This window comes from Amaranthus tricolor, chromosome 15, assembly GCF_026212465.1.
Source record: "Amaranthus tricolor cultivar Red isolate AtriRed21 chromosome 15, ASM2621246v1, whole genome shotgun sequence".
Classification (NCBI taxonomy): Eukaryota; Viridiplantae; Streptophyta; class Magnoliopsida; order Caryophyllales; family Amaranthaceae; genus Amaranthus; species Amaranthus tricolor.
This window is the reverse complement of record NC_080061.1, coordinates 6396792-6411965: the sequence shown is the minus strand read 5'-3', so window position 1 is coordinate 6411965 and position 15174 is coordinate 6396792. Positions and strand designations below refer to the sequence as shown.

The 15174-nt window shown below is 30.3% G+C and overlaps 1 protein-coding gene across 1 annotated transcript; it reads right to left on the bottom strand.

Moving 5' to 3' along the window:
* Positions 1-1358: 1358 nt before the first annotated feature.
* Positions 1359-2573, bottom strand: LOC130801414 (MLP-like protein 43). Its single transcript, XM_057665262.1, has 2 exons — positions 2250-2573; positions 1359-1885 (listed from the first exon to the last, which is right to left on the bottom strand). Exons 1-2 carry the CDS (start codon positions 2434-2436, stop codon positions 1617-1619), a joined length of 456 nt encoding a protein of 151 aa, XP_057521245.1. The 5' UTR covers positions 2437-2573; the 3' UTR covers positions 1359-1616.
* Positions 2574-15174: the final 12601 nt, after the last annotated feature.

Here is a 15174-nt window from a genome sequence, read left to right as displayed (position 1 = left end):
GACTGTCCCGAATCATTCTTATCTTTGATGGAAACCAAACTCTCCATGTATGCGTAAACCCCATCCGGCGTTTGATTCTGAAATCCATGACCCTTCAATTCTTGTTTATTTTCCTGATCAAGCAACACTAGCTCACATTCATATTGCAGTAAGATCCGGTTTAGAAATCAATGTAGGCAGGTATTTAATCTCATTAAGAGCCAGATTCCACAAAACACGTTTACTTAAATTATAGTGATATACATAGTATGTAATGCAACACTTCATTAGATAACCTAAATCCAGCAATTTCATCAATGAACAACTCATATAACAGAATTTCTGCTGGAGAAAAATAATGTTGAACAAGCATACTACGGCGCGAATCATCATTGATCTTATAGTAATTTTTGAGATGTTTCGAAACGAAATCAGGACTTGAAATTACGGCTTACCATGATTTGTTTACGGTCTTGTATTGTATTAGATCTTTCACGGGTAACCATGACAAAATCTCGATTACCATGTTTTCAGGCAAATGATCTAAGTTCTTGATTGTTGTTGACATTGCAGACTTTTCTCTTTCTTTTTTGATTCTGTAAATTACACTCAAAATGGGAATTCAGAGGAGAATTAGAAGGTTCATCCAAAAATATGTGTAAATGGAAATTGCTAAAGTTCAAGAGAATTACGTAGATCTATTCAAATTATGCTAATAAATGAAAGGATTAATTATTATTTTTCATTGTTAGTTTGTTTTTATTATTCATTAATTTCACTCATAATCTCAAGCGTCATCGTAATCTCAAGCTTCAAAAAATGTACCTCATAAAATTGCTCTATAGGTAAAATTTAGGAAAATTTCACTTGTTAGCAAACGTTAATTTTGAAGCTTTAAGGCTACTGTACGTCTATTTATGCGACTCACAATTTTAAATTCCATCAGTTTTAGCCTTTTCCCCCCAAAACATAAACCTAACTCTACCATCTTTCATCCAAATTACCATTTCAAATCATATTTGAATTTAGTGAAAAAAATGTGATTTGAATAAAAGATTGTAGAGTTAGGGTTTATATTTGGGGTAAAGGTTGAAACTAATAAAATTTGAGTCGTAAAAATAGGCATACATCAGCTTTTAAGTTTTGAAATTTATGTTTGCTAACGTTTCATGTGCAAAAAGATCACGGTAGAACAATTTGGTAAACATCAGGGTTAATACGTGGATTTTTTAAAAGTTTTGATTACCACCTGAAAAACCCAAAACAATACTAAAGTTTTTTTTAATTTACTTTTGAACTTTTATATTTTAATGCTTTTATTCATAAGGTTTATTCATCACACTTTTAATTAAACATTTATCAAAATTGACCTTCAAATATTACAAAATGATATAGCAAATTGTGAATTAATGGCACATTGTTATACATACACCATATCTTTTATTATAGATAATACGTCGATTATAATACACATATACATAAAACATTTGATCAAACCAAAAGATAATTAATAAACACACCATAGAAATAAGTATATTTAAAAGAGAAAACATTCAAAATGAGATGATCCGATTCACAAGTGAATGATGAAGGATCTTCCATTGAAGCTTATATAGTTATATTATACTATATGATAATCATGCTTGGAGATGGTGAGACTCAATATCTCTAGTAATTCCGATAGCAAAGTCCATGAGATCCGTTGGATAAGGTCCATGATCATGGATCTTCTCAAACTCAAAGATCCATTTTACACCACAAATTTCACCCTTGTCAATTACATGAATAGTACATGTAAAATTCTTGAACTCTTCCAAAATCTCTCCTTCAATAATTTTGAGTCTTATCAACTTGTTTTCTTCATCTATAGCTTCTATTTCTTCTTTAGCAGTACATTTTCTCCCATCTGCGCATGTAATTTGACCATATAATCACCAAATTAACGATTTATGTTTCATAGAGTTGACCTAAGAAATTAAATTGACGTCAAACAAACAATATATATTTTGCGTGGGCTACAAATTTGGATACAACACATACAACTTAAAGTGGTGGTAAATATTTTCCGATAGTATGTATCATTTTAACGAACCAACACAACAAAATGCTTAATTTAATATATGAAAATACGTGATAAATTATATATACAGATCAGATGAACACTTTATATTAATTTATGAATCAAGAACTACTTAATTTTATAATTTCACCAACATATGTTAAACAAACCAATTAAATTAAAAACTTAATTAGATATTTAATTAAATTACCATGGGTGTAAGTCCACAATATGATGGAACCGACGTGACCATAATCACCCTCATGAACATCACAACCATGAATTTTGTCAGGAACAATGTTGGAAACATGGTGTGGTTTGGTGCTCCATAATTCATGAAACACATCTCCACATGACTTAATATCAACTTCAACTTCCATTTTCCCTTGAAGACCCATTTTTTCAAACACCAAAAGATATTAATTATATGGACTATGGACTATGGACTATGGACTGAAGAAGAAACACAATTTTTTAGTTTGGTAATGACATGCTCGTTTATTTTCCTCCTTATATAGAAAATGTCCATCCGTCCCAAATTTACATCATACTTTCTCCGTCCAAGATTATTTGTACCAAATTAATTTTTATGCAATTTATTGTTTTATGGAAATTTATATATTTCGGCGATTAAACGAGAAAAAAATATAGTCATGTGGGATTTTATTTTATTTATCTCGTCGCATATTTTCATAATATTAAATTTTTATAAATTTTAGTTATGTATAACTCTAAATGTAAACGAATCGACAAACGCATTAGATTACGTAAAAACTTATTTGGTGCAAGTAATATGGAACGAAAGTATAATTTAAAAAACTTTGACACAGTTAAATTAAATGTACAAATAAAAAAAAGATAGGGAGAAAATACTTATTCAAACTCGTGATTCGTGAATTATGATGATATTAATTATTATTATTATTATTATTATTATTATTATTATTATTATTATTTTGGTTTCTTGTAGTAATTTGTGTATGACGTTGATACATAATTAATAAATAATTGTGAAGCATGATTTGCTGCCTCATTGATGTTGCTGTCATTAAGATTTGAGATTATTCGCTACAGCCAAGGAAGTAGCTACCGTTCTGAAAATAGAAAGCTGGCAAACCTCTATTAGTTATCCGGATTATATTTTAATTTATCTTTATTGATAAATTATCAACAACCACCTGATCATTGACTTGCGAGCTTTAAAATAATTGTTCTGAACCTTTCTCGTTTATTAATAGAATATATATACCATTTACAAATCCCTAGCTTGATCAGTTATAAATTATATAACACAAATTTTTGTATCAGACAATCATTTTTAATTGGTCGCGCCTATTATATATTTTTTAAATTATTATAAATAGGCATTAAGAGTGATTTAAATTGACATTTAAGATATTGATGTAGGCATTAAGGATACAGTAAATAAGCATTTAGGATATTGTAAGTAGGCATTAAAAATATGGTAAGTAGGCATTAAGAGACTAGCTGTAAATATAAATTGTACTAATAGAATACAAAAGTGTGAGATTAAGAATAATTTAGATCATCATCATAATAATGATACCCAATGTATCCCGCCCATAGAAAACTATGGTTAGAGTCTAGGGAGGGAATAACGACGACAACTCATATCCATAAAAAGGAGAGCGTGGCCAAAAAGTTCCTTGACTATTAGGAAAATTTAGATATAGATTTAATCAATAAGATAAAAATATGAAATTTAATCTAATAAGGTCTTAATTTGATAGATTAATCAACAAGAGGGAAGTATAAAATTAACATAGATCACTTTTAATCACACTTTTTATATATAAATCTATAAATAATAAATAATAGTTGATGACAGTATGTGAATTGGGTGAATTCTAATATCCTACACTTTTTAACTTAATATTTTACACACGATTAACTTTATTTTTTAGTAGACTTTAGATACAATTTTTATACATTTTCTCATTGTGTAGAAATTAGATTAAAGAAAAAAAATAATTAATTTAGTTTTCTCATGTTCGACCCATTAGCTACATGTTACATGTACACATTGTGCATGTAGTTTAAATGAAATTGCCAACGTGAATCAAACCTTGGCCCTACGTAGAGAAAATTATACATACTTTAATCGAGATAAGATTAATTTACATTTAGGGGTTGCTTGGATTGAGAGTGAATATTTACGGGATAAAAAAAGGCAAATTAATGTAACAAAGCTAATTAGAGATGCAAATGAAGTTATTAAAATAAGGGAAATTTGCAAAAAAACACCTTTTAAAACCCCTTTTTTGCAAAGAAACACCTTTTATAATTTTTTTTGTAAAAAAACACCTTTTAATAGACTTTTTTTAAAAAAAGACACCTTAAATCAGTTTCCGGTGACTTTTGTCAACTTTCCGGCGTTGACTATGCCAGTCAACGCCGGAAAGTTGACAAAAGTCACCGGAAACTGATTTAATGTGTTTTTTTTTAAAAAAAGTCTTTTAAAAGGTGTTTTTTTACAAAAAAAATTATAAAAATTGTTTCTTTAAAAAAAAGGGTTTTAAAAGGTGTTTCTTTGCAAATTTCCCTTATTATTATTATTATTAATTTTTTTAAAATTTTTTTTTATTTTTTTTATATAATAATAAAAATAAATTTTTTTTAAAAAAATAATATTAATTATAAAAATAAAATAAAAATAAAAACAAAAATTTTAAAAAAAGTTAAAAAAAATTTAAAAAATTTAATAATAATAAAAAAAATAAAAAGTATAAAAAAATATAAAATAACAATAATAATAATTAAAAAAAATAATAATAATAAAATTAAAAATAAAAATTAAATTAAAAAAATATTTTTTTTAAAAAAATAAGAATAATAATATTTATTATTATTATTATTATTATTATTATTAATTTTTTAAAATATTTTTAAGTTTTTTTAAAATTTTTGTTTTTATTTTTATTTTTATTTTTATTATTAGTATTATTTTTTTAAAAAAAAATTTATTTTTATTATTATATAAAAAAAATTTTAAAAAAAATTTTTAAAAAAATTAATAATAATAATAATTAGGGAAATTTGCAAAGAAACACCTTTTAAAACCCTTTTTTTGTAAAGAAACACCTTTTATAATTTTTTTTGTAAAAAAACACCTTTTAAGAGACTTTTTTTAAAAAAAAACACCTTAAATCAGTTTCCGGTGATTTTGGTCAACTTTCCGGCGTTGACTGACATAGTCAACGCCGGAAAGTTGACAAAACTCACCGGAAACTGATTTAAGGTGTTTTTTTTAAAAAAAGTCTCTTAAAAGGTGTTTTTTTACAAAAAAAATTATAAAAAGTGTTTCTTTACAAAAAAGTGGTTTTAAAAAGTGTTTCTTTGCAAATTTCCCTTAAAATAATTGTGATAGAGGTAGAATGAGAGAAAATAAAAAAAGATGGATAAAAAAGAGGTTGATTTCCCTCATTAGGAGGTAAATAATTCCCTCACCCTCCCCTAGGGTAAATTTGTACCCCGAAATAAAGTAACTAATTGCTTTATTCTCCATTTTTCATTACCTTCTAACAATCAAATCCCTCTAATCATTTATCTAACTAACTTTGTTATTCTAGTTTGATTTTTATTTATCCTATAAATATTTGCTCTTAATCCAAGCGACCCATTATAATTATTTATTCCAATTGCATAGTTCATGTACTTAGTAAAGTAACGCCCATTAATTTCTCAAACTTAGCAATCCACTTAATGTTAGAGTATATAATATATTTTGAGGCCTCAATCATTTAAATGATGCGTAATTGAGATTTAAACTCGTGACCTCTTGTCACATTAGCTCTAATACCATATAAAAAAACCAACTCAACCAAAAACTTAAGCTGATAATTGAGTTCCCAAAATATATTATATACTCTAACCCTTTTAACACTAGACATTTCACCCTTGTCTATAAATTGAACTATTGCCGTAAAACTCATGTAATCTTCTAAAATTAATCCTTCAATAATTTGAATCCCACTAACTTATTCTTCTCCTTAATATTACATTTTTTCCCTCTGCAATAAGCCAAAAGCAAGCAGGTTGAAACATATATATTACCCATTACCCAAACTTGTACTACCTTTGTTCCACAATTTTAGTTACATTTAACTTTTTACGGATTTTAAGAATAATTTAAATTTTAATATTTTTAAATACACTTTATACAAAATTCTAAAAATATAAATTATATTTTAGACATTAAAATGAATATAATAAAATCTTGCACGAATATATTTGAACTTTTATATATATTTATGAAAAAATGTGTTTAAAATTTCTCTTTCTCCCTTTTTTATGAAATATTTTAAAGATACAAAAATTTCAAAATAAATTTAAGAGTAGCTAGTCTCTTGATAGACCGTTTCTTTAAGAGACATATCTCACGTTCAGCTAGCCCATTAAAGATTAATGTTTACTTATTATATTTTTAATGCCTACTTATATTATCCTTAATGCCTACTTTGAATTTCTACTTACATAATATTTAATACCTATTTATAATATTTATATAATGAGGCCGTTCAATTAGAGATTTTCTGTCAGAGGAATTTGCGTTGTGATATTACCCCTAATAATTAAAATTTTGATGTATATCTCGTGATTTCTCTATGCAAAAAATGTACCCGGTCCACTTAGCAATACTGTCCCATTTACATGTGATGTGGGACAAAATTCGTCACATAATTTTACTGTTGTCCACTCGTGTAAACACGGGATATCTGTGGGCTCAGACCCACAAACTCACGGGTCAAGAGCGTTGACTTGCACATACACTTGGTGAGGTTTATTGTTTCCCAAAACCATATGGTAGTAGGAAGATTAGCCCACCTAGTATATATGTAAATCAACAATCCACTATTTAGATTTTGTCTTACATGTGAAGTATTTCCAACATATATTCCAAAAAAATTATATGTGGGTTTATTTTATGATTGCTAAAGAAATTATCTTATTTGATGTAAATTGCAAAAATATAAATTTAAAGATTTATTTTTGAAAGATTATTGATGAAAATTATGGATTAATTCTAGATTTGTCAAAATGGTGGGTGAATCAGTTTTGGATTTATTTTTTATTTTTCATCCCTTGAAAATTACTTAAATGGAAAAACTTGAACATAATTATAAAAATAAGATTATATATTTCCCTATATAATATAGATCAAAATGGTGATTTATTGTTTGCTTGTTTAATTGACAAATTCACCACCTGCAATATTTTTCCACCCAACAATATATGCTATAAAATAAAATGCAACTAGTATAAAGACAATGCGTTGTTGACTTTTGCATTGATATTGATAGCCTAATGAATCATATCATATCTATTAATTATCATCACACAATATAAGAAAAATATTAAAAAAATAAGGGCCGTTTGTTAATTGTTACTAAATGATAGAATTGAAAATAATTGGTAGTGTAAATTTTTATGATATTCTATAGTAATAAAAGTTTAATTATAAAAAAATTTATGATTTTTCATTACCACCTAAGACCTAATTTTCAACTAATAATGCATTAAAATAAATCCTTTAATATATTATGGGACATGATCTGATTTAACAACACGTTCTTTTAGCACGTTAAGTTATTCTATGGTAAAATTTATTTATTTTATTTATTTTTTTAACTTCGAATTATAAAATGTATTTTGATTAATTAAATTATTTTTTAAGTTATTGTTATTTCATAAATGTTGTAATATATTATTTTATTTGAATGTATTATTATATTATGATAATGTTATTATAATAATTAAATTTGAATTGGAGGGATTAATTTATTTAAATGTTTAATTATTTTTTTGAAAAAGTATTTCTTCTTATTTATTATAAGTATTTTTGAAGTTATTTTTATTTATTAAATATTAAAGTAAATGATTTTATTTACTCATATACATTAATATATTATTATATTACGATAATGTTATTATAATTATTATTTGCAGGACTTTGAAAACTTAGGGGATGATGTAGATTATTCTGATAGATTTGTTACCGATAAAGAATTTGATTATGTAGATGATTTACATGCTTGGGCTGATGAGATCACACTAACAATTGGTTTTCAATTTACACGTGCTTCATATAAACAAAAGGAAGGACATTCTAAAGTGAATTTGTACTTAAGATGTCACTGCTACGGTAATATAAGGGGTGATTTGCATAACCTAGACAATGCTGCCCGACCTGGTTCCAAAAGTAGGGCTTGTGGGTGTAACTTTATGATTATAGGAAGTAGTCGTAAACCAGGGGAAAGACCTTGGACGGTTAGACTGTTTCCTGGTGAAAAAGAAAGACATAACCACCCGTTCTTCATGTACAGAGATGGTCAAATAAGAGTAAATAGGATGAATGTCGATATTAGGCAACACATACGAGATCTCAGTGCAACTGGCATGCAAGCAGCGTTTATAATGACTTCAATTAGAAGGAATTTTCCTGGTTTTTTTGCTAGTATGAATCAAATTTACAATGTAAGACAATCACTAAGGAGAAAAGAGATGGATGTTAGGACTCCTCTTCAACACTGTCTATATATGGCCACAGAGCATAATTATGTAGTCTGGATAGACTTGGATAGTGAGGGGCAGTTGAGTAGATTATTGATTGCGAATCCAACATCTATCCTGATGATACGTTCGTGGCCTCATGTTGTGTTGATAGACACAACCTACAAAACGAATAAGCAAAAGTGGCCCCTTTGCGAAATCATTGAAATGACGCCAACGAATCATAACTTTTTGGTTGCGTACTGTTTGATGCGAGATGAGGCGGCTGTGTCTAATTCTTGGTTGTTGGAGAGGTTGAGGGATATTTACGGCAGAGTCCAAACACCCAATGTAATCGTAACGGATCGGGATGAGGGTTTGACTACAGCTATTCGTGCTGTCTTTCCAGATAAACAGTATTTATTTATTAATTATTGTCAATCTATATATATATATATATATATATATATATATATATATATATATATATATATATATATATATATATATATCTCAATTAATTTTAAATTTATGTTTAATGCAGATGTACGACATTTATTATGCGTATGGCATATTGGCAATGACGTGGAGAACATGGTCGATAAATTGTGCGGCGGCAAGAAAAATCAACAGGCGCAGATATTCAGGCAACAAAATGAAACCCCTTGGTTAACAATTTGACGATCCATGAATTTGAAAACAGATGGGAAGGGATTGTGTCTACTTGGTCGATTAGGAACAGGAGGGTCGTGCGATATTTGGCTGGAACATGGATTTCTCACAAAGAGAAATTTGTGCGTGCGTGTACGAATGATTGTTTGCACTTGGGTAACCAGACTACCAGTATAGTTGAAAGCCAACATTCTTCGTTCAAGTACTACTTGGGTAGCGGTAACAGCTCATTCGATACGCTCTTTGAAAGGGCACACGCATAAATAACGAATCAGCAATCGAGGATAAGACAAGCTTTGGAGGAATCTATGAATTCCATTTCAAGTACGTCGCGACTTAATTTTCTAAGACCGTTGTATCGTCATGTTTCCATATTTTCCTTGGAACAATTGATGATGGAACACAACCGGATGTTAAACTTGGGTAGTTGTCTTTTTGAAAAATGCGGTTGTGTCATTCAAAAAACCCACGGATTACCATGCGCGTGTTACAGTTACTTGTCAATCAGGTCTCATGGTGCTTTGTACTTGGACGATATACATCCATTTTGGAAAACGTTAAAGTACTTAGAGGCAGAAGAGGACGCCAACGAAGAAGTACGGCACGCAAACGCCGATGATAAAGAGTAATTTCAATCGTTGGTGGATGAAGTTTTAAAAGCCGACCCCTCAGTTGTACGACGCGTGTCTCAGGTACTTGAACATGAACTACACCCTGATGATAACGATATACTTGAGCCACAAGCAAGTCCACCGAGGAAGGGAAGACCAACGACAAGCAGAACTCTGAGAAGAAACAAAAGTGCGTTTGAGTACAATAGATCGTCCTCAAAGGGTTGCGGATCCAGATGTTCATCACGCGGGAGATCTAGTGGTAGATCTAGCAACCGGTCGCATCAATCGTCAGTTGGAATTAACTTCAGTTTCAACTTATCTGGTACCCTTATTTCTTTTCATATAATCATATATGTTTTAGATCAATTGGATGATATTAATATACTGTTATTTTTGCAGATGGTTCAGCAGGTCGTGATTTTTTCACTGTTTCCGTGGTCAAATCACATTTCGTTTATTCTTCCGCCATATCTGTTTGATTGGATTGATGTTATAGGTGACGGTAATTGTTGATTTAGAGCTATTGCCGTCATAAAGTTAGGGGGCGAGGAAGCATAGCCTCTTTTACGACAACAAAATAACTGCCGCCAATTCAGCAAAATTGGAGAGCAGCAGCTAACAATTCATGTATAGATTTAGAGATACAGTATCGCAACAGGATATCACTTTGGAATAGACTGTGCGGCGTACAACGACGACAACAAAAAGACGCGGTCAATTTAGATACTCCAAAGTGTTTATTGTACTGATTATACTTAGTGTTATCATTTTATTAATTTTATTCATTCTAGTAATTACATTTATAGTATTCATTTCATATTAAGTTAGTGAATAAATGTGTAAATGAATCAAACGCAACACGTAATACTACAAATTTTTCATCAATACAGGTCAAAAAAAATTGTTCATCAATACAAAATCCACAAATGTCTATCAAGGGCTGTGCCCTCTAAACGCTTGTCATTCGGCAAACAACTCTCTAAGTTCATCTAGATACATATCAGCAGCATGTCTTTCCCGAGGCGTTATTTGCACAATAAATGGCATCCTGATCAATGGCGCGAGTTTACTTGGAAATTCAGCTGCAAACTGTAAAAACAAAACAATTGCATTGTCAAAAAATTAGACAGTCAATTCCGGTAATGACACATTAAAATGAAATAGATAAACGGAAACACTAACATATTCGACTCTTTTATCCGCTACACCGAACGCAACAACAGGTCCTTCACCTGGGATGAGAAATGAGTGGGAAGACACTCTAAACCAGTCAATGTACTCAGAGGCAGCCTCTGATGGAACCGATGCCTGACGAAGTGTCTGCTCAACTACGCGGGCACAATAGGGGAACCTCCTCCACATCTCCGTGTACATAGACGGAGAAGCGAATGTTACTGAGTAGGAACCCTGTGCCGATCGCACAACTTGGGTAGGTCTCAACGGAGGGGGGGGGGGGGGGGGGGAGAATGGCCTGTGCAAAACCGAGCTTTCTGACTGTCCTCTCAGGCAAATAGACCTCCACGATATCAAAACAAGTGATACCACCGACATAGGCGGTGCGTGGGTGCTCGTTCAATAAAGCCCTATTAGAAGTCATGTACGAAGTCCACTCCACATGCTTACAAAAAAAATTAACATAAACAACATAATAGGAGTATAAAATTAAAATAATTAGTATAACGATGTGTGAGGTCATGTACAAAACCTGTGTCTCTGTCGTGGCGTCCAGTATGCTCCTACAGTCTCTCAGTCTGCTCAGCTCACGGATTGGCTTCTGAGGGGACCACATCTCTGCCCTAGTCTTGTTTGGCATGTCAGCTTGACGCGGATGGGGGCGGAAGGCTGGGAAGTACTCGTAAATCCATGTCTGCAACAGTGTCAGACAACCAGCAATAGTCTTGCACCCAGTCCTGCCGCACCCAGTTGGCGATACATGTTAGCAAGCGTCACTGCACCCCAAGCAATGTCATCCTGATCAGCAGTGACAGCAACAACATGGTGAGACCGCATCCTGACTCTATTCTTATCCACGAGCAGCGTGTAACCCACTATAGCCATGTAGTACGCAGTAGCCTGAGTCTCTATAGACTGCGAACGGTGGCATAGCTTCAACAGTGTACCAACGTTAATGCTGCCGTTGGTGAAGTGCCCCTTCCCACGCAACTCCGACATTATGGTCATCTCCCCCCGGCATGTGGAAGGTGTTGGTATCAGGCTGCCACCTTTCCACAAATGTCGTAATGAGAGCACTATCAATGTGCTGTTGCATTATATACGACAGACGACCAAGAGGAGTGGCAGGTAACACCCCTTACAGTTCATCAGACATGTCCTGAAGTCTGATGATTGCATCCAACATCCTCTTCCTAGGACGACATTCCAAAATTAGAGGGGTGCGCTCCGATCCCTCAAATATAACCTTTGCAACGTGCCCAATCGTAACTGGGTATTAAAGTGGTGTCAACAGGGCCTCCAGGCTGGGGTGATGTGATCAACCAGTCCATGTCCGCGGACTGTGAGCGCCTCCTCCCCCGTGGAGCTGCATCCTCAACCTGGCTGAATCCTGCGTGATCAGAAGTGTCAGCCGCGCTATGCCCTCTAATCCTAAACTGACCGGTATGCCTCTGACGAGCGTCCAATCAACAGGATGACTGACAGACTCTTCCCGACTAACAGAATCGTCGTAATCAGTGTCATCGTCACCTGAGCCGACCGTATGACTATGCAGGCTAGTCTGGCGCTCAAAGCGACTACGCACATGGTCTAGGGTAGTTGAATGTTGGGCCTGACTATGTCTGGCCGCCTGTTCTTGCCTTGCTCGCCTTGCAGATCCCGTAACCCCCTCTCATGGGGATCCCCTCTCCGTAAAGTCGGCCTAGAGCTATTGCCGCTCAATAACCCTCTAAAAAACCCTTTTCTTTTCCCTTGATTTCCAGCCCTTTACTACAATTTTCATATTTTAATTACTATTAATAAAAAATTAAAAGCATAAAAAATTAAATTAAGTTATATTCATTTTAATTACACTTACAATATTAATTTAATAAACATTTATGTTAATTTAATATAAACACTTACAATCATATAAATTATTAACAACCAAAATAATTCACAATTACAAACAAATCAACAATTATTATATTCATAAATATTTAAACAACTAAAATTTAATAAATTGATTAAACAAAATAAATTTATTCAAAATTCAAAAAAACAAATTAAAAAAATAAAATAAAAAAATTCTCATTCGAAATTAAAAAAAAAAACTTAAATACAGTCGCACTTTTTGTGCGACTGGAATTAATTAATTTTTTTTTCTGTTTTCTCAAATTTAAATTAAAAACTACTTCTTACAATAACATTATCATAATATAATGCATTACAAGATTTATTAAATAACAATAACTTAAAAATTAAATTAATTAAACAAAACAAATTCATTCGAAATTAAAAAAAATAAAAAACAAAAACAACAAAAAAAACAAAAAAAAATTTCAAAATGAGTCACAAGCAACTGATTTGATTTTTTTTTCTTTTTTTTTAATTTCGAATTTAAATTCAAAAATACTTTTTATAAAAACCTTATCATAATATAATGTATTACAACATTTATTAAATAACAATAACTAAAAAAATAAATTAATTAAACAAATTAAATTCATTCGAAATTAAAAAAAAAAGTTGTTCAAACCAGTCGCACTTTTTGTGTGACTGAAAATATATATATATATATATATATATATATATATATATATATATATATATATATATATATATATATATATATATATATATATATATGTGTATATATATATATATATGTATATATATATATGTATATATATATATATATATATATATATGTATGTATATATATATATATATATATATATATATATATATATATATATATATATATGTATATATATATATGTATATATATATATATATATATATATATATATATATATATATATATATATATATATATATATATATATATATATATATATATATTTATATATATATATATATATATATATATATATATATATATATATACATATATATACATACATATATATATAGATCAAGTCTTGCAAGAACCGTATTTTCGGCGATGATGATCACCCATTATCTCAGGATTTAGATCAAGCCTACTTCCTGACGGTCTATATATTCCCACGTTTTAAAGTGCTGTTAAATTATTGATTTAACATGAGTTTTGAATAAATACGTTGGGTACATAAAGTTTTGTTTGTTTCGCAAATGATATCATATTTTTCATTTGCCGTATTGTTTCGCTATTGACTTGTAAAGTAATAGCCGCATTTTGATTTACGCTATTAACTTGTAAATTTATAGCCGTGTTTTGATTTACTATGAACTAAAGGTTCATAGCCGTATTTATGTCGTACCAAATGGTCTTTTAAAAGAGTTTTGATTTGGAAATAATAATATTTATAAATGGTTACCAAGTGAACAAGGATTTGATTGGAGATGTTTGTTAATGACTTGTATACAAATGTAATAGTTTGTTGGATTATTCAACAATTTAATTGTTGACTGTTTTTTATAGGGCCTATATCCACTTTCAGGTTGCCAACTTTAGTGCGGATGGATGTGCTGCTCATTTATGTGTCATGTGTTGCGATAGCGAGGACATCGTTTTCGGAAAGTTAACTTATAATGATATTTTGACAAATTATGTGTTGTAAAAATTTTAAAAAAATTTAGATATTTTATAATGTATTAACTTAGTTTATAACTGGGTTGTAAGTAATTGTATTACAGTTATGTAAAGTTTTTAAACACTCTGATATTGGTTGCTGCGGCTATCGAGTCACAGGTCGAATTCAGCCCAGACTTCTATAAGTCTTTCGCTGTGCTTTGTAGACAATATTATTATATTGTTTACACTGGTTTGGTGGGCTGTTTCATCTTTGCTTTGAGAGGTTATTCTTAAAGCTTGTATGAGTTGTCATTAATGTATTGTTGAATATATTACTGAAAGTAATCCTTGTTTGAGGAGGAGATACCCTAGATACTTCATAAATTTTGTGTTTTTGGTCCATTGTTTGTTTTTTGGGTGTTCTTTATGCATTTTGTTCTTATTTGTTCTTCTCCATTATCATAACCCATTAACAAGAAGATCCATAATATATATATATATATATATATATATATATATATATATATATATATATATATATATATATATATATATATATATATATAATAATAATAATAATAATAATAATAATAATAATAATAATAATAAATCCATATAAGATAAGTAGAGAACCATATTGATATCATGTACTCATTTGTAAAGGGCAC

Excerpts from the sequence above, each read along its gene's own strand:
- LOC130801414 (XM_057665262.1), bottom strand. The coding sequence starts at position 2,436 with ATGGGTCTTCAAGGGAAAATGGAAGTTGAAGTTGATATTAAGTCATGT. Across the intron at positions 1,886-2,249 it reads ATTGTGGACTTACACCCATG|ATGGGAGAAAATGTACTGCT; the intron begins GTAATTTAATTA and ends TTACATGCGCAG.